Source organism: Bombina bombina, chromosome 3, assembly GCF_027579735.1.
Source record: "Bombina bombina isolate aBomBom1 chromosome 3, aBomBom1.pri, whole genome shotgun sequence".
Lineage (NCBI taxonomy): Eukaryota > Metazoa > Chordata > Amphibia > Anura > Bombinatoridae > Bombina > Bombina bombina.
The window spans coordinates 1,178,690,344-1,178,715,238 of NC_069501.1; the positions used below are offsets into that span (position 1 = coordinate 1,178,690,344).

The window sequence follows — 24,895 nt, forward strand, 5'->3', positions numbered from 1 at the left end:
TGTCTCAAAGAGAAGGAGGGTAAAAGTGGGATTGCGTCATCAGGCTTAAAAACAGCTAAAGACGTGGGCGTGGCTTTTGAGCAAGAGCTGGGGGATTGTTGATCCCACAGTGGGAGTGGTCAGAAAGCGCTGCAAAGAAGGGACAATGGGCGTGGTGTTTTCAGAGATAGGCGTGGTTATATGAGTTTGCCAAATAACCGATGTGTTGGGGCGTGGCTAGTGACAGGGGCGTGATTTTGGAGGCTGGTTGTCAGCCGTGCTGTCATGTCAGTCCTCCCCCTCTCCTGCCCGGTCTGTGCTCTCTGGTCGGTCCGCAGTGCACAGCTCGTCAGGCGGTGAGGAGACCTGGACTGAGTCATTAACATCAGGACCGAGGAACCGTCTGAGGCAGCATGAACCGGGGAACCACCGACACGCTGTGCAACAGCAGCGACTACCTGGTGTGCAGCAACTGTCACAAAGTGCTAAGGAAGGTGAGCTTGGCACAGGCATTACAGGGGGCTTTTCTGTATGCAGCGGAGGGTGAAGCTCTGAGAATGGCACTAACTCCTTACTGATCTGATTACATGTCTAAATATGTAGCTATTTTCATTAAGTACAAGCATGCAATACAGAGAACAATAACTGTAAAGTATTCAAGGTTATTAGAGGTTGGTGATATAAACTGTAACACAACCTAAGTATAAAGTGCACTGTATATAAAGTGAGATGTTTATCTCCAGTGACAGATCCTGGGAAAGAGATTTGTCACACTGTAGTGAATAGGCTGGAATTGAAAAACATAGGACGTGAGCTGCTTCTTATTTAACGGTTGTAGCCTGTGAAAAAGTGTCACTATAATTGTGTTTATTGTAAAGATGACCCCATAACATTCCTTATTAAGTAGCTTGTATTATTGAACATTTTTCTTCAACACTTTTGTAACCCCTGGATTGCCTGAGCATTGTGTTAGAATCATCTCTGTCATTCAAGAAGTTAAAATGCCAGTATTAAAATGTTCTGGCAGCCAGTGGGTTAAACACTAATAGAATTCAGGCAATTGTTGCAAACTCACTTAATGTGACATTGGTAAACAAGTTGAGGGAATGCATTTTGCTCAGATACTTTGTAGCCTGTGATACTGTAGTACTGCCCACTTTTTTTTTTTCAAACTGTCACGTGACCAGAAGTTTTTCCTTTTTTTTTTCTTTGCAATGAAGCCACAATTGGTGCAGCAGAGACACTGGAATTGTTTATGGATTGAAGACCACTTCACATACTTATTTAAAAAAAAACATAAAAAAATAAAGTGGGCATAACTGAAGTGTGATAGTCATATAATTAAAAACATATGCATTTATTATAGTGATTCTGTTTGCTTAAAGGGACATTGTACACTAGATTTTTCGTTGCATACATTTTTTGTAGATGATCCATTTATATAGCCCATCTGGGGTGTTTTTGTAAAAATGTATTGTTTTTGCTTATTTTTTAGATAACATTGTGCTGATGATTAGACTCCTAAACCAACCCCTAAAGTTTTAGATGTATACTGATGTATACACACTTTAGATTGCTTCTATTTGTATAATGGGTCTTTTCATATGCAGGGGAGGAGGGGTCTGCTCTCTTCCCCTTTCAGTGAATGCCCCAGCCTAACCTCATCAACAGTGCTAAATTAGGAGCTTCTAAGTCAATTTTTAAAATGTTTATACTGGATTTTTATATCAATATCTGTGCATATTCTTCTTTACAGTAGTGTCTATTACATGCAGTTAAATGAAAATTGGTGTATACTGTCCCTTTAAGTGCATGTACTACTGCGTTTGCTGAACTATATAACCGCTTACCGCCATGTTTCTAAAGCAAAGGGTTATATAGACATTTTGCAACGAAAACAGAACGCCGCTCCTAGCTCTACTTAGCGGGTCTGCTTTCTTCTTCTAAGTGCATCTGGACACGCTGTCTAATCACAGCCGGCCCGATCGCGCTATTAAACTCAATGTAGCTCGCTACCAGAGCGGGAGCGAGCTACATTGAGTTTAATAGCGCGATCGTAGACAGCGTGCCTGCGATGCGCTTAGAAGAAGAAAACAGACCCGCTCAGTAGAGCCAGGAGCGGCGTTCTGTTTTCATTGCAAAATATCTTTAAAACCCTTTGCTTTAGAAACATGGCGGTAAGCTAATGTTATATAATTCTGCACTATGTGCAGAATTATATAACATTATTTGCTACGTTTACTGTCCATTTAATATAAGTAGTCTGTTTCATATATCTAATGCACTACTGTAAATAACTGTGTTAAATGTTGTTGTTTTACAAATAGTAAATAACAATGCAGCTTTCTACCTTGATTTGTGTTGGTGTCTTGAAAAGAATAATTTTGCCGATACTGTATGTATTCCAACTGGAACACAGTTTACATTTTTAGAAATTTTTCATAATTCTTCTATCATACTTTGTCATCTATATTTTGTTTTAAAAATTCCCTGTTGTCAAATGTAATTCTGTCACCTGTAAGTTATACACAGTGATTTCTAAGATCCAACTACCCAATTTAAAGGTACCACGTTATGTATTTCAATTATAAGTGGTATTGAACTCAAATATTAGTATTATGCATATTAAAGGGCAGTTTTTACGCATGGCAAAAAATATTATTTTTCTGAAAAAATGTTAAGTAAAAGTTGTCTAAATTTAAATTGAAACTTTTGTTTTGTACTCTAATACTCAATGGTTAATAAGGACAACTGCTTCTACTTCACGGGTGGAGAGGGACGCGCGTCTGAAAGTATGAGAAGAAAATACTGATTTATTCAGGACTGAAACATTTGATTTAAAAAAACAAAAAACTGAAAGACATTTTGAAATTCACTCTTTTAGATAAAAAAATTAAATAAAAGGTATTGTTAAAGGGACATGAAACTCAATTTTTTTTTATTACATTCAGATTTTTAAACAGATATCCAATTTATGTCTATTATCAATTTTGCTTCATATTCTTGGTACCCTTTATTAAAGAACCAGCAATGCACTACTGGGAGCTAGCTGAAATAACCGGTAAGCCAATAATAAGGGGTATATATGTGCAGCCACCAATCAGCAGCTAGCTTCCAGCTTTTGAGCCTACCCTAGGAATGCTTTTCAACAAAGGATAGCAATAGAACAAAGCAACTTGGATAATAGAATTACATTGAAAAGTTATTTAAAATTGTATGCTCTATCAGAATCATTAATCGTTGTTGGGGGTTCATGTCCCTTTAACTCTGAGAAGACCCTTGTGGCTTCTTTTTATTTTTGACATTTTTAATTGCGAGCATTTATACACCACAAGGACCTCCTTTTTAAACCTACAATCAGCTAAGTATACCTGTCCATTATTACTGTCTGTTTTGTTTTCTAATCTAGCCGTTGTAAAAATATATACTAATGCATTTCTAAAAAGAATTATTATTAAAGGGACAGTATACTCCATAGTTTTTATTGTTTAAAAAGATAGATATTCCCTGTATTACCCATTCCCCAGTTTTGCACATTGTTATGGTAATATACTTTGTACCTCTGTGATTACATTGTATCTACGCCTCTGCAGACAGCCCCTTATCTCAAGGCTATTTATTATCTATTGACTTGCGTTTTAGCCAATTAGTGCTGTGTCCTGCACAACTCCACAGAAGAGAACACAATGTTATTTATCTATGTTATTTATATGGCCCATGTGAATTAGCAGTGTCTTGTTGTGAAAAGCTTATAATAAAGCATGTGATAAGAGGCTGTGAGTGGCTTAAAAACAGGCAAACTAGAGTTTTAAATGTTATTAAAGTGAATATCAATTCAAGAATGTGTGCCCGGTTTTTAAAAATACTATTAAAAACAGGGGCACTTTAATTCATGAAAGTTTACATTTCACCCGTTTTGTTAAAATACTTACCTTTTCTTCTTGAAGCCAGAGAAGCGATATACCTCTCCTGCCGCTCGTCACGTTATACGTCAGCAATGACGAATCCTGGTTCCTCCAATCACGGCGTTGCCTTAGGCAATGATTCCCCTGGGGGGGGAGCCGTGATTGGAGGATGCCGTATTCGTCATTGCTGACATAAGAAGAGACCAGCGGCAGGAGGGGTAATTCAAGAAGAAAAGGTAAGTATCTTATCAAAACCGGTGAAATGTAAACTTTCATGAATGAAAGTGCCCCTGTTTTTTTTTTTTTTTAATTTCTTTATTTAGTGAAAAAAACCCAGGGGGCGCAATACAACAAGTAGTAGTAAGATACATGAAGAGGCGAAACTCAATTATTCACAAAAATGGCATCATAGCAGACACTTCACTTCATGGTATATGTATTGGTCTGAAACAGTCTTGAAGCGATTGTCACCCAACCTGGCATTTTAAATTTTTGCATAAAACCGGGGAGAAAGGAAAAAGGGGGGGAGGGGGAGGGGGGGAGGTGGGAAAGGGGGAGGGTCAACAGGGAGAGGGGAAAGGAAAGGCAAGGGATGGGGAGAGGGGATAAGCCTATTGGAAGGGGAAAGGGGGAAGGGGAAGGGTGAGAGGAGGGGAGGGGGATAGGGAAACCAACAATAACAACAACAAAGTTTCCCATGTAAATAACAAAACCTGGATCGGGTGGCATCATATGGAAAAGCAGTAACCCTGGCAAGGCGGCAATCCAATTTACATAATAAAAACTTAATATATATGAGGAGATTTACATTTACATCCTATGGCCAGTGCAAGTTAAATAGGTTCCCGGGGAGGTTAGTGCTAATACAAGTGGTCTCCGGGGAGGGGAGGGGACAAAACACTTCCAGTTAACGTAAATAGTCAAAACATCAACAACAACAAAGTCCTCCACCAGAGCAGCAGGATTCAGCTTTGTGTTCCGTGGGAGGAGGCGAAAGCCCCAAGTCCGCTGGGTTTTTGCTGGGGAGGAGGCACCCGGTCCGCCCCGCCCGTTATGTCGCGGTTTCCTACACAGATTAGCTCCAGCGCTTCAGGGTCTCATGGGAGAGGTAAGGATAGTCAGAAAAGTGAAGGGAGTAAGAGAAGGAAGGAAGGAGCAGGGGAGAGGAAAGAAAGGAGAGGAGAGGGGGAGGGGGGAGGGAGAGGGGGGTTAGTGTTTTTAAGAAGTATTTAGCCTTCCTATATGTCCTGGCTTCTCAGTCTCTCTGTCATCATAAATGTACTATTGGCAAAAGGTGATATTATCTGTGTGTAGATGCTGTCGGGTAAGGTCATTAGGTAGGGTTCCCATTTTCTGTAAAAGGTCTTAATTCTCCTCTCTAGGTCTCCCTTAACGTCCGCCTGTTCAATTAAGAGCTGTGCATGCAAGAGGCTAGTAAAATGTGTGATATGTGGCGGTTTACTAGAAACCCAGTGTCGTAGGATTAGTTTCCTAGCTATTAGGATGGCGGTGTTTATGAAGCGGTCCTGTGGAACGCTCCGTGTGTGTCCCCTGAGAAAGAAGACGTCATGAATTGTTAAGACTGATGTCTCGCTATGTATCCTGTTCAACCAGAATTGTATCTTATTCCAGTATTGAGTTATTTTAGGGCAGCCCCAGAACAGATGTATGATATCCGGACCAGGTAAGGAGCATTTAGGACATGAATCTACCGCGCCCGGAACCCATTTGGCTCTAAGGTGGGGGGTGATGTAGCTGAAGTGAATGAATTTAAGGTGCATCTCTCTATATCTCATTGCTAATGTGCTAGTAGTAAGCAGCTTAAAGCTGTTTGATATAGTGTCTTCACTAATGTCGAGGCCTGTGCAGCAGGACCATTTGGAACTCAGCTGTTGCATGATCTCAGTAGATTTGCCTTCAATAATTAAGCTATAGATGTAGGAAATAGAGTGTGATCCTTGCTTAGTCAGAGAGCAAATGGAGTCTATTGGGGAGCTCGTCGTGACGTCTAGACCCTCAGTGAGGAGCTTACGTGTGTAGTGAGCGGCTTGGAGGTATGCAAATGTACTGTGTCTGGGGAGGTCAAATTTATCTCGTAGATGCACCAAAGGAAATATTGTGTTAGTGAGTGGGTTTATTAGATGTGAGATTGCACCTAGTCCCTTCTCCTCCCACTGGGCGAATATTCGCGTAGTCATGCCTGGGAGGAAGTTAGGGTTGCCCCTCAGTGGGAGATGCTTAGTGGTTGCAGTGGAGAGCTTCCACCACTTGCACAATTTTGCCCAGGCACGTAGTGGGTCCCTGAAGAGAATGCTATTTTTGATTTGGGCAGGAAGAGTGTGAATAGGAGCATGTGGGAGGAAGGCTAAGTGAAGAGGGTGGACAAGGGATTTTTCGAGGGTTTCATCGTTAAATACTGAGGTTTGTGCTAACCATTCAAAGACTAATTTTGTCAGCGTCGCCCAGTTGTACCATTCAACGTTTGGGAACTTTAGACCACCTTTGTCAGTAGGCAGTGCTAGCTTTATTCTGCTGATTCTGTTTTTTTGAATTCCACGCAAAGTTACTGAAAGCACTAGATATGCTCTTCAGGTCCTTCTGTGTCAATAGGAAGGGAAGCATCTGCAATGGGTATAATAATTTGGGCATTGCCAACATTTTAATTAAACTCACTCGCCCTGACAAGGGTATGGGTAGTTTAGACCAGCTCGCCAACAGCGAGCAAACTTGCTTGACCACTGGGGGGATGTTTAGTTTGTATATTGAATGCGGGTTGACATGTAGGAGGATGCCCAGGTACTTGAAGGAGCCATCCGTGATTTTGAGTGCAGTTTGTATGGGTGTGGGGGGGTGTCTGTTAGTCAGGTATGTCATTTCCGATTTGTCCAGGTTTACTTTGTAACCTGAAATGGTGCCGAATTGTTGAAATATGGAGATGAGCTTGGGTATGTTATCATAGGGCGAAAGTGCCCCTGTTTTTAATAGTATTTTTAAAAACCGGCACTCATTCTTGAAAGTTGACATTTACTTTAAGTATATTAATACAACAATGTTGTTTGTGCAAAGCTGGGGATTGGGTAGTAAAGGCATTATCTATCTTTTTAAACAATAACAATTCTGGTGTAGACTGTCCCTTTAATGGTTGTCATAGTACACATTTAACAGTTCTGTTTTTTGTTGTTTGCAAAGGAACATTGCAGTTATTTTGTTTCTCACATTTTAAAATGTTTGAAGGCAAATGCAAGTCAAAATTTGAACTTTAATGGCTTGGCTTTAACATAAAGTTATAAGAGACTTTATCATTTACATTGGCTATGAAATTAATTTTGTTATCTTGGTATCCTGTGTTTAAAATCCTAGCTAGATTTGAGGAGCAGCAATGCCCTAATGGGAGATAGCTGGTGATTGGTTGCTACACACATATGCCTTCTGTCATTGGATCCTTATCTTTTTGCTCTTTTCTCCAAGTTGCAAAAACCTTTTGACAGCTATCCTATTTTTCTTTTATTCCCTTTATACCAGTACTCCCCAAAGGTTATGTGGAACATTCCTACAACTGTAACATAAAATGAACTCCTTGACTCCTGACAAGCAATGCAGTAAATTGCGCAACGGTCTCTTGCAGCCAAAGGGTTAAACCCTTAAGACTTCTATTGAATTCCTTTGTATGTGTAATTGACATGTTTGTTTTTTTTACTGTAAATACATATTGTGATAAGATGGTACTGTGTGTTTAATTTAGTCTGGATGACTTGCAGTCCATTGTCTCCTTTCTACTTATTTCTGCATGTAAAGCCAATGAACTTGCTATATTACTTATCTTTAACACTCATGCACTGCTTGTTTGCTTCAGTTCAGCTGGTAGTGATGTTGTCTAATACTCCTGCTGATAAGGGGAATCCTGTGGAACAACAGGCGTCTTGACTCAATGTCGCTACAGATAATCAGATGCACATAACATTATTGTTAACTAACTGAAGCTGTCAACACTGTTCTGCAATCTATTGGCTTATCTCCTTGTTGAGTCTTTAAATTAATGCGGGTCATATTTACCTTTTCATACCCCCCCCCCCCCAACCAATCATTGTTATAGCAAGGCTCTACATACTTAAAGGGACATAAAACAAGTTGGGATAGAGACAAAATATAATAATATGTACTTTAATTACTTTACCTGCAAATTTATACTGCAGTGCCTCGCCATTAACCCTTTAGTTTTAGTTTCTAAATTGTAAAGCTCTAACTCTCCCCACACAATTCCTTTTATGGCTGCATCTATATCCACCTTTGATATGGTAGAATGCAAGACTTTAACAGTCGTTATCTGCTGGAGCATGCCTAGAAGCAAATAAACTGCTGTGTACGCAGTTAAAATACAATGCCTGTGTTTCTGATGTTAAAGGGACAGGCTAGTCAAAATTAAACTTTCATAATTCAGATAGGGCATGCAATTTTAAACAACTTTTCAATTGACTTTTATCATTAAATTTGCTTTGTTCCCTTGGTGTTATTTTTGAAAAGCTAAACCTAGGTAGGCTCAAACGGATTTCTAAACCGTTGAAAACCGCCTCTTAGCTCAGAGCATTTTGAAAGTTTTTTACAGTTAGACAGTACTAGTTCATGTGTGTCATATCGATAACATTGTGCTCACTCCCGTGGAGTTATTTAGGAGTCTGCATTGATTGGCTAAACTGCATGTCCATCAAAAGCACTGAGATAAGGGGGCAGTTTGCAGAGGCTTAGATACAAGGTAATCACAGAGGTAAAAAGTATATTAATATAACTGTGTTGGTTATGCAAAACTGGGGAATGGGTACTAAAGGGATTATCTATCTTTTTAAACAATAAAATTTCTGTTGTAGACTGTCCCTTTAAACACTGATAAGGAGGGGGTTGGGGTGGATCGATCTACTCCAGAAAGCACAAAACCCACATTTTTCCTTTCATGATTCAGATAGAGCGTGCAATTTTAATCAACTTTTTCATTTACTCCTCTTATTAATTTTTCTCACGTTCTCTTGCTATCCTTGTTTGAAAAGCAGGAATGTAAGCATAGAAGAAGGCCCATTTTTAGTTTAGCACCTGAGTAGTGCTTGCTAATTAGTGGCTACATTTAGCCACCAATAAGCAAGCACTACCCAGGTGCTGAACCACAAATGGGCCAGTTCCTATGCTTACATTCCTGCTTTTTCAAATAAAGATAGCAAGAGAACAAAGAATTTTATAATAGGAATACATTAGAAAGTTGATTAAAATTAAATGCTCTATCTGAATCATGAAAGGGGGAAAAAAAAGGGTTTTGTGAACCCTTTGAGTGCTAACGACGGTTCTTCGCTAGCACTCACCCACCTTGAGGGCAATCTGTGGGCTCCTACTGACTCCCACCCCGGAGATCTGACCTGTATAGTGACAGACATAGCCAGGGCTTAACGTTTTGCGCGGTGATGTCACGCTCAATAACGTGATGACGTCTCCGCGCAACTATATTTAAAAATTATAATGGACAGTATAGGGAAATGGGGGCATGCTGCTTAGAAGCCTTTATCTCAGGCATCTAAGCAGCTACAGACCCCCAAGACCCACCGTTGGAAAGGTAAAATAGCCTAACCTGTCCAACGGTGTAAGTCTTGGGGATCTGAAAAAAATATATATATTTTTAAAAAAATTAAACAAAAACAATCTCAAATCCAGCTTAGCACCCAGGTGGTAAATTGCTTAGCACTCAAAGGGTTAACTTTAGTATCTGACGTTCTTATTTCATATCTGACAGTAACTGTCTCAAAATGCATCATTTAGTCAGAGTAATGTGCACAATAACCATTTTTATGTGTTATCTTGGTGTCATGTATCACAATGAGCACATTGTTTAATTGGTTGAAGGGTAGCTAAATATTTAAAGGGACATGAAAACATGAAACTTTAATTGTTTTATTGAATGATTCAGACAAAACATATCATTTTAAACAACTTTCCAATTTATTTCTATTATCAAATTTTCTTTGTTCTCTTGATATCCTTTGTTTAGGGAGGTAAGCTTAGGAGTATGCCCATGTCTGCAGCACTATATTGCTGCAGATTTGTGCTCATGGTATAGATTTGCAGGATAACTATATGTGCACACTACCTATCTAGATATCTCTTCAACAAAGAACACCCTTAAGAACGAAGACAATTTGATAATAAAATTCAGTTTGAAACTTTTTAAAATGGTATGCAGTGTCTGAATCCCATAGGGAATATTTTGGGTTTCATGTCCCTTTTAAAAATACATTTTGATGCCAAAATGAAGCTCTCTAACTAAATCAGTTCATCACATGACTAAAGTTCCATTCAGGGACTTTAAGGATTGCAGCTCCACGAATATGTCTGGTTAGCCAATCAGGAGCATCAGGATAATGATGGAAAAATTATATGCTCTGACAAACAAGAGCATGTATTTTTAAAAGGGACATGAAACCCAAAAAAAAAATGTGTTTTAATTTAAAGTAAACATAAAAAAGTAATTACATTTAAAAAAGCAAACAACATATTTGTTTTCTTGCAAAAGTCCTCTACTGAGCATGGGCAATAAACTGATTGCAGCTATTTTATGGCGTCTCCAAGCAATGCTTTAAAGGAAAAGCTACTATTTTGCTTTCCTGTAGAGACCACAGCCCTCTTGTGGGTCAGAGACAGGAAGTAACAAACTAAGTTAAAAAAATAAAAAGGAAAATAAAAAAGGAATAATACATATTTGCAATAAATAACCCACTGCTTGGTGTTTGTTTATTACAACAATGAAACAGCTGTTTTATATCCCTTTAAATAAAAAGTATTATCTGTTTTTCTGTAATATATCAGAGGTATGATGTAAATAAGCTCCTGCACTGATCTATTTGTTCCACTGGTAAATCCTAGCATTTCACAAACACTAGGATTTACCATCACTTTAAAGTGTTTTTTTTTCTTCATTAAATATATCAGAAATTTGGCACTTCTTTGACAACAATCTGATTAACATGTTTTATAGGCATTTTAAAGGGGCATTAAAATGTATTTTTTGTGTACAAATTTTGCTTTGTTCTTTGCTCTCTAGAGAGGTTATAAAAAAAAAAAAAATTCTTACCTAGGTTTTTAAAATGCTGCAAAATACCTTAACAAGCTATTTCTTTTACAGCATTTACAAGTTACAGAATTTGCTTTTTGACCTCTCTATTGAGCAGGCACAATGTTACACAAAAGCAAGAGGCATTTAAAGTCCTTTTAAACTGTAATTGTTTTTAGTCAAAACTGAAGTTTTTGCGATTTCTGACCAGTGTCAAGTATACAACCCTTAAATTATGAAACAGCACTCCTTTAGTATTAAAAAAAAACAAGTGTTAAATCAAAGTAAACATAAAAAAATAATTACATTTAAAAAAGAAAACAACATATTTGTTTTCTTGCAAAAGTCCTCTTCTGAGCATGGGCAATAAACTGATTGCAGCTATTTTATGGCGTCTCCAAGCAATGCTTTAAAGGAAAAGCTGCTATTTTGCTTTCCTGTAGAGACCACAGCCCTCTTGTGGGTCAGAGACAGGAAGTAACAAATTAAGTTAAAAAAATAAAAAGGAAAATCAAAAAGGAATAATACATATTACAATAAATAACCCACTGCTTGGTGTTTGTTTATTACAACAATGAAACAGCTGTTTTATATCCCTTTAAATAAAAGTAATTCAAAGTATTATCTGTTTTTCTGTATTATCTCAGAGGTTAGATGTAAATAAGCTCCTGCGCTGATCTAGCAGCCTCTCTGGGCAGAGGAAAATCATTGTTATTTTAAGATATAAATTGCAGAAAAAGAGAGGCAAAATACATAATGAATCTACTCTGTGTGTGTATGTATGTATGTGTATGTATATATATATATATGTTTGTGTTAATTCTGAGCTTAATGGGACAGTCTAGTCAAAATTAAACTTTCAGGATTCAGAGAGGGCATGTAATCTGATAAGGCTCATATGCTAATTTCTAAGCCATTGAAGGCCACCTCTTATCTCAAGGCATTTTGGTCGTTTTCACAGCTAGATGGCATTAGTTCATGTGTGCCATATAGATAACATTGTGCGCATGCACGTGGAGTTACCTTGGAGTCAGCACTGATTGGCTAAAATGTAAGTCTTTCAAAAGAACTGAAATAAGGGGGCAGTCTGCAGAGGCTTAGATACAAGGTAATCACAGAGGTAAAAAGTATATTAATATAACCGTGTTGCTTATGCAAAACTGGGGAATGGGTAATAAAGGGATTATCTATCTTTTTAAACAATAAATATACTCAAGTAATTTTTTTTCTTCACAATAATCGTGTTTTCATGGCAAAGTGTTGTAAGATCAAACTTTTAGTACATTTTAGCATCTTTTCAGGCACAACATTATTGCATTTCTGTCTATCATGTAGTGAACTTTATTCTATTTTAAACATGTTTTTATAAATCAGCTTGTTCTTAGAATATTAATGTAAAAATACATTATTTTATTGTCAGTATTTTCTAAACTGCGTAAACGTCTGATTTTTATTTGCTCCTACACAGTGATTTGTTGACCTCAGTGGGGCTATCTAGGGCACATGTAGGCGACAGTGAACAGTGGGGTGACTGGAAGATGTTGTAACCTTAAAGGGACATTAAATGGCTTTGTTTTATCTCCTGTGCCTTAAGCTGTCTTCAAAGTCATTCTCTTATTTTAAAGGGACATTGTACACTAGATTTTTCTTTTTTAATAACATTGTGATGATTTTCAGACTCCAAACCAAACCCCACAGTGTCAGATGTATACTGATGTCTACAGACTCCTGCTGGATCCTGTTTATGTTATCCGAGTTTTTATATGCAGGGAAGGGGGGGGGGGGCTGCTTTTAATGTTTTCCCAGCCCCTTTCACTGGTTGTCTCAGCCTAACCTCATCAACAGTGGGAGCTTCTATATAAGTTTTTAAAAGGTTTACTGGATTTTTAGATCAGCATCTGTGCATATTCTTCTTTATAGTAGTGTCTTCTACATGAAGCTATATGAAAATTGGTGTGCACTGTTCCTTTAACCCCTTACAAGTATATGTTAGTGAAAGTCTGGATCCTCATACTGGGCGGCGCTATCTTGAAGTTTATATTTTTTATGTAAAGTTTTGATGTGCAAACATGTCAAACTTCCACTATCTATTATGTGAGATAAACTCAAGTAAGCAGTACAGCTGGTAACATCACAGATCTGTGAGAGTGCGCTGCTTCTGGCACAGGATGCATTTATACGCGTGTTACAAGATGGCGGCGTCCAGAATAAAATGCATAGCTTTACCAACTGGATATTGTAATGAGTTATAATAAGAGAGCACAGGACGAAAAACAATATAGCATACAGTAGTTATACCCGGCTGTTTAATGTCACTTTAACTGTGCAGTTTTCTTTTGAATATTTTTATTTTTTTGCATTTACTTCTTGTAAAAATAAATGATCTAATTATCTATAAATAATATGCTTAGTTTGTTACCACATGTTATTATTGCTTTAATCTTAGCTCACTGTGGTGATGAAAAAAATTGTCAGCATGGAGAGAAATCACTTAAACATTTTTGTTTTTGTTTTCGGCATTACATAGTAATGTATGTGTCTCTCCAAAACTGTGCAGAAAGCTTTAGCGAATCAAACCTTTTGTGTTGTCCAACAGAATACAACCAGTGAGCCAATGGCATAGTAAATTGGGGCCAGTAATACAAAATTTACCAGCTGACCTGTACTGATTTAGAATATGTATTTTTTTTTTTTTTTGCATTAGCATGTTTTTTAATTTAAAGGGACACTATTGTAAAATTAATTTCTTTTTAAAGGGACAGTCTACACTAAAAATAGTCTTACTGTATTGTAATCCTTGCCCCCAAATTACTCCGTAGTACATTATTGCAAGGTTCACTCAGTTTGTATATGCATTCAAAATCAAAATTTGTTTTCCAAGTTTGGCCATTTTGAAATGGCCGCCAGACGCAATCCACAACCTGGTACAAGACGTAGCATGTAGGAGGAGTCTGGCGACCATAACAAAACGGGCAAACTTGGAAAACAAACTCCATTTTGAATGATTACACAAACTGAGTGAACCTAGTGATAATAAGGATTATAATACAGTTAAGTCTATTTTTTTTTTTTTGCTAATTGAAACCACATCACAATAAAATGAGCTAAGCGTGTAGGGAGAACATACCTCATTATCTTTCTAATTATTTGCACAAAGTCCACCTTATCTTATCTTGCACTGTTTACTGATTAACATTAAAGGGACACTGAACACATTTTTTTTTTTCTTTTGTGATTCAGATAGAGCATGCAATTTTAAGCAACTTTCTAATTTACTTCTATTATCAATTTTTCTTTGTTCTCTTGCTATCTTTATTTGAAAAAGAAGGCATCTAAGCTTTTTTTTGGTTTAGCACTATGGACAGCACTTTTTTTTTATTGGTGGATGAATTTATCCACCAATCAGCAAGAACAACCCAGGTTGTTCACTAAAAATGGGCCGGCATCTAAACTTACATTCTTGCATTTCAAATAAAGAAACCAAGAGAATGAAGAAAATTTGAGAATAGGAGTAAATTAGAAAGTTGTTTAAAATTTCATGCTCTATCTAAATCACGAAAGAAAATTTTTGTGTTCAGTGTCCCTTTAACTTTGTTCCAATCTAAGTACTCCCCCCCCCCCCCCCTGCATGAAGAGGTTAATCCCCCCATGTATACTGCATCCACTTTGTAAAAAAGAATTGCAGGATGCATTTTCAGAAATATTCTGGTTACTTGGCAAAATCCGCTAGCGTCCACTAACAAAGGACGTAAGTGAATTAAAATTGCTGAGCTGTTCAAAATAACAAAGAGAAGGAAAATTCTGTTTGAATCTGCCATGGATAATTAAACAATAACTCTCATTAAGTGTCTGATTATGGAGCTTAGAACATGCAGTTAAAAAAAAAAAAAAATCTGTTTTAACTGTATACTTTTTAAATTCTTTGTTAAGAAGAAAAAAAATTGTTTTTCTTCTATGGCTCTGGCAGGGAGCCAGGCTGAAGTGGTTTTCCAAGCCTCTTTTTCCTTTTTTTGGCAGCTGGATCATATGTAAAAGGATCTTGTTGTTGAAGTGAATGCTTACAGATAGGTTTAGCACATTGCACACTGTGTTAGCTGTTTTCCAATCAGGACTGGACACAAAAAAATACATTTAACAAAATATCCAAAAACTAGCACCTAATCATAATCTGTTTTTACTCCCTATGAAAGGATAGTGTGTGCTGTTTTTTTTCTTCTGCTCTTGGTATCATATTACATATAATTCTTTCAAGTACCCCAATGGACTCTGGAGAAATGAATTGCGGCAGAGAGGGGAATGTGCAGATCACGGCGGGGTTAACCCATTTATTTCAGGCTGGCTTCATGCTCTCTTGTAAAGAATATTTATGATATGTTTTGCAGCTTTCTGCTGTAGGAGGAGATTGTGCAGCTAATATTTTTAGAGAATGCTAGAGGCACATCTCAGGAACTTAATCTGTCTATTTATCCACACACATGAAAGATAAATGTGTATATGTAAAGTATATATATATCCATACAGCTATGTAGTGCCGATGTAAAACAGAGCCTCTGCGTACTCCCACAGTAGAAATCCAAATGAAAACGTTCCCAGCATCTAATTAGAACATGCTTTTATTGTACCAATAGCAATGATTTATATATATGTATATATTTATATATATATATATATATATATATATATATATATATATATATATTTGCAGCCCCTCTTGTGAACACTAGAGTATTTACATGATTACAAATTTTACTTGTTATGAGTTGGCAGAGGTGGGGGTACTCAGTACCGGTGAGCACCCCCACAAAAAAGCCCTGTGTGTGTATGTGTATAGATATGTGCGTGTGTGTGTATATGTGTGTATGATGTATGTATATACTCTTAGACTTCAACTTTTAAAATCATTTTCCAAAATCCCTATCTCTAACTTTGTCATAAAGACACAAATGAGGATTAACATGGCTGTAAACCTATTTACTTCACCGAGAGTTTATTCTACCGTGAGTGGCAAATCTTACACTATGTCAGTACATTCTATCTAGCAAACTTATTTGATTTACAAATAATATTTTGTTCTATTCATTGTGGTCTAGAAAAAAAAGTTTATATTTATTTGTTTATTTGTTTAAAAACAGATATTCATAGGAAATGTTTAGGATGCTGCAGACGATTTTTGCAATTCCTGCATAATATATAAACTGAAATCTAATTTTATTATTTCTTACATTTTAGAATAGCATGTTTTGATATACATTACTGTTTTTTTATGTTTTGAGAAATGGATGTTCTTGGACTGAAACATCCAATAGGACTGTGGGAGTTGTCTTTATCAGCCAGTGTGCAGATAATCCCTAGCGATGAGTTGTGCACAAACATGCATTTCCAGAGCTTTCAATATCAGTTTAAAGGGACATAAACCCCCAAAAAGTGTATAACCTTTAAACTTTCCAATTTACTTCTATTATCAAATTTACTTTGTACTCTTGGTACCCTTTGTTTAAAAGCAGTTGGGAAGGTGTAGGAGTGTGCACGTGTCTGGAGCAGTATATGGTAGCAGTTTTACTATGTTATGCATTTGCAAGAACAGTAGGTGGCAGCACTATTTCCTTTAATGTAGTACTCCAGAAATGTGTACGCTACCTATCTAGATACCTCTTCAACAAAGAATATCATGCAACTAATTTAAATTTGATAATTGAAGTAAATAGAAAACTTTTTAAGAATTGTATGCTCTGTCTGAATCACAAAAGAAAATGTTTGGGGTTCATGTACCTTTTAACTTTTTTTTTATTTTTTATTCCAATTATTTTTTCCATTTGCAATTTTAGTCACATGGTATCTTTTTTTTTTTTTCTGTGTCGCTTTAAGTAATGTAAACAAACAAACCCATCTTTAAATACACTTTCAAGGGGGTCTGCGCTTATTCAAAAATAAACTGAACCAAAAGTTTTTTATTTTTTTCATTTGGAAACTATAAGCCGCATATCTATTACTAGTCATATGCATTGTTTTTAAATGTTACAACTAAAGGAGATGCCATCCCACTCCTACTACAGTCTCTAAAATGGCATTAAACACCTCCATGTTTTTGTGTAAAAATGTGTTTTGTCCCACACTCCCTAGAGTGTACAAAACAGAAAGGGCTAGATTACAAGTGGAGTGCTAAATTATCGCGCACCTGCAAATGGCAAATGTGCCAGTTTGCAGGCATGCAATAGTTAATCAGCCATTACAAGTGGCTGTTTATTGCTACCGCGAGCTTGTGGTAGCGATTAGCTGTTATAAAATTAGCCAGAAGAGGGGGCGTGTCCAGGCAGCGACCGAAATGGCCGCAAAAACAGGAACTTACAGTGAAGACTGAGAACTGCCGTATAGCTCAAGATCCTAGCAGCATCCATAAACATACAATACATTATTGAGTACTTTACACTCTAGAGTACCCGCTATCTCAATATATGCTGCATATATGGTCTATGGACCCTGCTCTGGACTGCTAAGATCTTTGATGGCAGCCTCTCCATAGATCTTGGCACCCTCCCCCAGTAATCCGGGGTGAGCAGGTTTATATCAACTGCTGTTCCAGGTAAATCTAACGCAAGCATCAATCAAGACTTTACTAATCTACTAGCAAAATAAGCATAACTCTGGCCAAGGGGATTTTAACTATACTCTCCATACGCTTCTGGAGGATCTCGAGAAAAAGTTGAGCGAACAGATGATCTAATCCTTCTTGTCAGAATGGGAGAGAGGAAGTCCGAAGAAACCTTGCTGGGAGTAGCAACAAGCGGCAAAACCTCGTCTGAGACCAATACAGGGTGGCTTGAGGAATTACAAACACCTACTCAATCATCGCTGGAGCTTCATACAGTTACCGCTCCAGAAACTGCCACCAAGAGCGCATGTGAGCTGGAGAGGCCTAGAGCTGACAACATGGCGGCAATCTTGCTAGTGAGGGCCAATGGGATATTGACACCGTTAGTCAGCGACATCAGCGATCGCCCTACTCTGACACTAGCTCCTGCAGATGCGGCTGGTCTGCAGGATCCAGTCAGTGACTCCGTTGTGGGGAGTTCCGGAGGGATACTCCTCAGAGTACACAGCAACTATCCCACATACGCATGGTAACCTAATAGACATTTATCACCACCAGCCTACAATGATAGGTCCGGAGTGGAGCCATCTATCTGCCCCACTTATAGCGAGTGAATACCTATGCTGCCGCCTAAAACCTCCCTATCACTTATCAATCTCTGGGGCTACTGCTGTTCAAGGGACGACTTCTATATGTATTGAGCTGGACACTCAGAGAGCGAAGCGATCTTATGTTGTTACCCAAAGGACAGGGTTTATTATCCAACAGCCATCTGAGTACTCTCTTTCCTGTGTCCCTCAGTCCCTCTATCCGCAGGTTATGACCCAGTTTGCCATTTCTGGAGTAGGCTGAATCGCACTCAATACCTGATCCACCTCAGTTAGAAGATATCATATGGGATTAGTGATCTTTCACATTTTAGTTTTCTTTGTTGTTGTTTCAGATTATATAGTTAAACATATAATATATTTGAAATATTACGGTACAAAGTTCCCACCTTAACTCATACATACATATTCATGATCTCAATTATGTGGCTATCAAGTATATATGTTTTTCCCTTATGGGTACTTGTAATATTAGCAATGATGTTATAGTGCCATATATTTGATAAGGCCGCACTCTCCAATACTACTATATTACATACTAGAGGATAATCCCCATAGATCTATCTGGTACTAGCCTCTTATAATAGATATCCGCATATCCCCCCTGGTACATTAGATCTGTATTCTGTCATCGTGTAGGCAACATAAATCATTATGCACATACTTGTTGTATAGCTGCTAATGTCTTTATAATATTTACTTGATATAGCTAAATACAGTGCACTTTTCTAGTTGTACATCTCTTGGTATTTGATGTTTGCCTAAAGCCTCTTTGATTTTGATTTAGAGTTCCATTTGAGAGTTCCATTTGTGCTACCATATCTATATGTTATGCTATTTTCCACTGTCCTATTACTCAACTGGAAAACCTCCTACCTTTTTAAATGCCATAGGGCCCAAGAGTGACCACATATGGGACTACCATATACTTTTTGTTTTCACTACCATATGGCCCATAAGAGGTCAAATCACTAGTCCACTAAATAAGATAGTACTCATATAAAATGGAGGTTTCAGAAGCCCACGTCTTGTTACTCACTATTTTACTCATGGTTTTAAGTGTACACTGTCACATCGCCTTTTACTCTCTAATTATACACTATATCGTAATCTTAATTATATTAATCATGTTAACATTGGTCCATGAGTGGCCATCTTTGTGACTACCGTATGTTTTCTATTTACACAACCACATGGCCCACACATGCCAGCTCAGTAGTCACCTCAATAAGATAGTTTATATATGAAAAGGAGGTTTCAGAAGCCCACGCCATGTTACTTACTGTATCACTTATGACTTCCAATTTACAATCTCAAGTTGACTTTTTCTACCTGTTTACAGGTATACCCCGCTCATACAGCGGGTTAGGCACCGGAGCTCCGCTGTAAAGTGAAAACCGCCTTAAAGTGAAACAAGGCAGTTTTATGTTTCTTTTCACTTGTCAGTGCGTTTAAAAACTTGAAAAAATGTTTGAACTAAGATATATTAGGGGTTGAATAGCGATACGTTTAGTTTAACACTAGCACAGCATTCAATAAATACTATACCTGTAAAATAGTGACAATTACTGTAGTAAACTTTGCCAGACTATAACACTGAGACACAGATTGCACTGTAATGCTGTAAAAAGGGTGAATTGTGCATAGCAAAATGGTGCCATTCACTTTCATCGCAATCTCACGAAGATTACAGCACTGTTTAAAAATCCTTGGAGGTTGAACTTCATCTCCACAAAGCGCTGTATTAGCGAAGCTCTGTAAAGTGAAGCGCTGTAAAGTGAGGTATACCTGTATTTAGGATTGTTATACTTATTACATGACAATCTTTGTTTGATGTTTCTTTTAATAAACCTCAGTAAAAGAACTTAAAATAAAAATTAACCAGAGATCAGATCTGTGTACTGTATTTTAGTAGAATAATAAAGATAGCAGCATCTTTATTTTTTAAGAAAACAAATGCACTAGGTAGTATTTTGGAGGTAACGTTGGTGGGAGAAGGGTATTAGAAAAAAAATATTGTGGTCTATGGGAACTGTGTGTTCCCAGTAAATATATATGTATATGCTAATATACATATATATGTATGTGTTTGTGTATATACACACATATAAACACATAAATAATATAAGCATATACATTTATATTTAAATTTGCTGTGCTTAAGTTCTGATGCAGTCTCTGAGCTTATGTAAGGGTGCTCTTGTCACATTAGCGTGCGCTGGTATTACTCAGTGGAGCGATATTTAGCGCTCGACTTGTAATCTGGGCCAAAATCTTTAACCTCGGATTTAAAAATGCTGCAGATTTCTTAAACTATTTGATTTGCAGGTTGCAAAATCTGCTTTTTCATCACTCTAAGGAGCGAGGGACACAATTTTAAACCAAAAGAAAGAGGTGTTTAAATAGATATGACACCCACAACCTTTTTTCTGTGATTCAGATAGAGCATACTATTTAAACAATTTTCCAATTTACTTATGTTATCTGATTTGCTTTGTTTTCTTGGTATCCTTTGTTGAAAAGAATACATAGGTAGGCTCAGGAGTAATTGGTGACTGCACAAATATGCCTCTTGTCATTGGTTCACGCAGTGTGTTCAGCTAGCTTCCTGTAGTGCAATTCTCCTGATACAAAAGGAATGCTGCAAATTTGCAAATTTAAAGGGACAGTCTACACCAGAATTTTCATTGTTTTAAAAGATAGATAATCCCTTTATTACCCATTCCCCAGTTTTGCATAACCAACACAGTTATATTAATATACTTTTAACCTCTCTGATTATCTTGTATCTAAGCCTCTGCAAACTGCCCCTTTATTTCAGTTCTTTTGACAGACTTGCAGCTTAGCCAATCAGTGCCTGCTCCCAAATAACTTCATGTGCATGAGCACAGTGTTACCTATATGAAACACATGAACTAACACCCTCTAGTGGTGTAAAACTGTTAAAATGCATTCTGAAAAGAGGTGGCCTTCAAGGTCTAAGAAATTAGCATATGAACCTCCTAGGTTAAGCTTTCAACTAAGAATACCAAGAGAACAAAGCAAATTGGTGATAAAAGTAAATTGGAAAATTGTTTAAAATGACATGCCCTATCTGAATAATGAAAGTTTATTTTGGACTAGACTGTCCCTTTAAGTAAATTTGAAAGTTGTTTAAAATTGTATGTTCCATCTGAAACCTAAAGAAAAATGTGGGGCTTCATATTCCTTTAATGCCCATTTCATTTTATTACAAATGGTTGTCTAGAGGTGTGGCATGACCACTCCATTTGTGAAAAAAATACACAAGTATGAAGTAAAGCATTTTCAGATTTCCCAATGCCTAGGGCAGCACAAAAACTAAATCCACCTCCGCACACACCCAGATTCAGCGCACAGTAAATAAACAGCTGGGGGAGCGAGTTACACGCTTGTCTGACTCATATTCGTATTCAGTTCTGCACCATGAGCTTTCGCAGACTACCCCTTCTGTTCAGACACAAGCTGCAAGCGTGACATATCAGTATGAAATGATGTTGCTGAAACGCTAGCTGCTACTACACACCCCCTTGTTTTTGCCAAGTAACGAAGCTTTATGTACAGTAGAATGTAAGCTCAGGGACTGCAATTCCTCCTCTCTGGCAGCATTACAATGCATCACCTCATTCCTGATGTAAATAAGTGGTTTGTTGCCTGCCAAGATATTATCATCTGTCACTGCTCACAGAATGCAAACGAGCCCATGCATTTGAATGCAGGTCTGAGACGGCAGTCTTATATTTTCCTTAGCTTTGTCAATATCTCTCAGTAGCACTGTATGTAAAGACAAGAACTTCAGCACTCAATCTTTCTTTTATGAGAGAAAAAGCTAAGGGCTAGGATCATAAATTCTGCTTTGCTTCTTTCTGCTTGCAACTGTCTGCAAGTTTAATGCATGTCTCATGGAAATTTAGTTAGCCTGCTAGTAAAGATGTTACGGTTCATTAAGATAAAAAAGGCAAGGTAGGGCCAGCTGGTTTATAAGGAGAGCTGCTTAAAGGGACATTAAAAAATATAATTTACATGATTCGGATAGAGCATGCAATCTTAAAGGGACAGTAAAGTAAAAATTATGCAATTTTAAACAACTTTCCAATTTACTTCTATTATGTAATTTGCTTTGTACTTTTGGTGCATGCCCCTGTTTGTTGATACATTAGTGGGAGGCGCCCCTACCATCCAGTAATTCTCCAGTACTGCATTTGCTTAAAGAGACTTCCAGGCGAAAGAGAAAAAAACTCTAATATTCCTTGCATATAAATATGTGTTTGCTGCACTCAGAGTATAATTCTGCAGTCTCTGACACATTTGTGATATGATAGGCATTCTAGCCCCTCCTGGAGTAATGGAAAAACAACATATTTCAGAGGTATTTTACAGCAATAGCAGGCAAAATAAATAATGACTGTTCTTGTTTAATTTTCCATAATGTATTTATGTTAAATCAAAGTAAACCAAAAAATAAACAGATTGCATTCAAAAATAGCAAACAACTTTTCTTGCAAAATGAGCACTTAGAAATTATCAATGTAGCCATTGCCTATACTGAGATAAGGGAGCTACCATTATAACATTTAAGTTCTACTGTCACATGATGTTTAAAAGTCCTCTACTGTGCATGGGGAAAAACTGACTAGAGCTAGTGCAGGTTTCTCCTAGCATCCACTTCAAAGGAAAAGCTACTTCTTTGCCTTTCTGTAAATTTTGAGTGTGTGACAGGAAGTAATGGACCCTGCACAAATAAAGTTAAAAAAATAAGGTAAAATCCTTTGGGTAAGTCATAATACAATTATTTCTATTAAGCATATCCCAATGCTTATGCTTTTTTATTACAACAATTAACAGAATGTTTTATATCGGACTCCCCCTTTCCCCTTGACGTTTAAAGGGACATACAACTGTGTCATTCCCTTTTTTTCTTCTTTTTTTGGGGTTGAAACACACAGCACCTGGCATGCAGCCTGAGTAGGACACAGGCACTGATTGGTGGGTACATACATATGCATAAATAAAATGTAAACGTTTTTAATGTTTGTTAAAACATTTTGTTTTTGCATGAAAATGATGCATTAAAGTTATTTGCTGTGATGTCCCTTTAATGCTCTGATCTACATAAATACATGCTGCATGTAAAATAGAAGTTCAACATAACCAGACAGTTTCTTTTCTGCAATTTCCTTAATCAGTTACTGCATCATGGCAAATCCTAGTAGCTTTAACAAAGCATGTTAATTGTTAAAGGGACATGAAACCCTAAATTATTCTTTCATGATTCAGTAAGAGCATATCATTTTTAAACAGCTTTCCAGTTTACTATTGTTGTCTAATAGGCTTAATTCTATTGGTATCCTTTGTTGAAGGAGCAGCAGTGCATTACTGGGTAAACAAAAACAAATCTAAACAAAGATCTTAGGGGGCGCACTAATGGCTAATGAAACACATCAAATTGTGTTTGTGCATATTATTATTATATGTTATAAATATCAAAAAAGAGTGTCCAGAATAACTGATTTAGTAAATTAGTGCAAAAGACAATCCCCAAAGAAAGTGAATAACAAAAGACCCAAGAAATCAAGAGCAATCACCAAAATGTCTCTCGTCCCTTCTCTTGAATATGCTTGTTCCATAGTTCTATATACAGTATATGTATTCTTTAGGGCATGTACCGGAGAGATCTTCAAAATTTACTGAATCACACAATAGGCAGCTCCCTCCTGATAAGTGGCTGGCCACGTCACTTAAAGGGACTGTCTACACCTACTCATTCCCCAGCATAACCAACACTGTTACATTATTATACTTTTACCTCTGTGATTACCTTGTATCTAAGCCTCTGCAGACTGCCACCTTATCTCAGGTCTTTAGATAGACGTCCATTTTAGCCAATTAGTGTGGACTCATAAATAACTCCATGGGAGTTAGCACAATGTTATCTATATGACACACGTGGACTAAGACCCTCTAGCTGTGAAAACCCGTCAAATGCATTCAGATAAGAGGTGGCCTTCAATGGCTTAGAAATTAGCATATGAGCCTACCTAGGTTTAGCTTCCAGCTAAGAATACCAAGAAAACAAAGAACATTTGATGATAAAAGTAAATTGGAAAGTTGTTTTAAATTGCATGCCCTATCTGAATCATGAAAGTTTAATTCTGACTAGACTGTCCCTACAAGAATCTACAGAAGAGAAATAAACAGGGCGCCACATAGCAGATTTTACTTACATTTTGTGGAAGCACTAATGTCCTAAAAGGTGCTTTTCTTCCTGTGGACCTAGTGGGAGCTAGCTGGTTACTAGATGTGTTTAATTAGCTCTAAGTAGTGCATTGCTGCTCCTTCAGCAAAATATATGAAGTGAATAAAGCAGATTTGATAATAGTAAAAATTGGAAAGTTTTTTTTAAAATTGTATATTCTATCTGAATCCTGAATAGGGGGGAAAATGGGTTTCATGCCCATTTAAGTTATTTGATTGAGTTTCTTGTACCTAAAAAAAAAAAAAAAAAAAAGTAACCTCAGGAAATGGTGTGGTTTATAGTGATTATGTTGCTTTCTTCCTTTAATGGTACTCAGAAAACTGTTCTAATTAGGAAACCCAGTGTTCTAATAGATTTATAATGCACTTTGTCCTTATAGCGTTTTTAGAAATCATGTGTTATTTGCTGAATTATCATCTAGTGACACCTTCATTGGAGAATCTAACAGTTCTTGCA

The 24,895-nt window shown here is 37.2% G+C and overlaps 1 protein-coding gene across 2 annotated transcripts in view; it reads left to right on the forward strand.

Moving 5' to 3' along the window:
• Positions 1-273: 273 nt before the first annotated feature.
• SESN3 (sestrin 3) overlaps positions 274-24,895 on the forward strand; it is a 243,646-nt gene continuing 219,024 nt past the window's right edge. For both annotated transcript variants that reach the window (XM_053708601.1, XM_053708602.1), the window contains exon 1: positions 274-473. In XM_053708601.1, the coding sequence (XP_053564576.1) occupies positions 393-473 (81 nt within the window). In that variant the 5' untranslated portion in view covers positions 274-392. The remainder of the gene's footprint in view (positions 474-24,895) is intronic.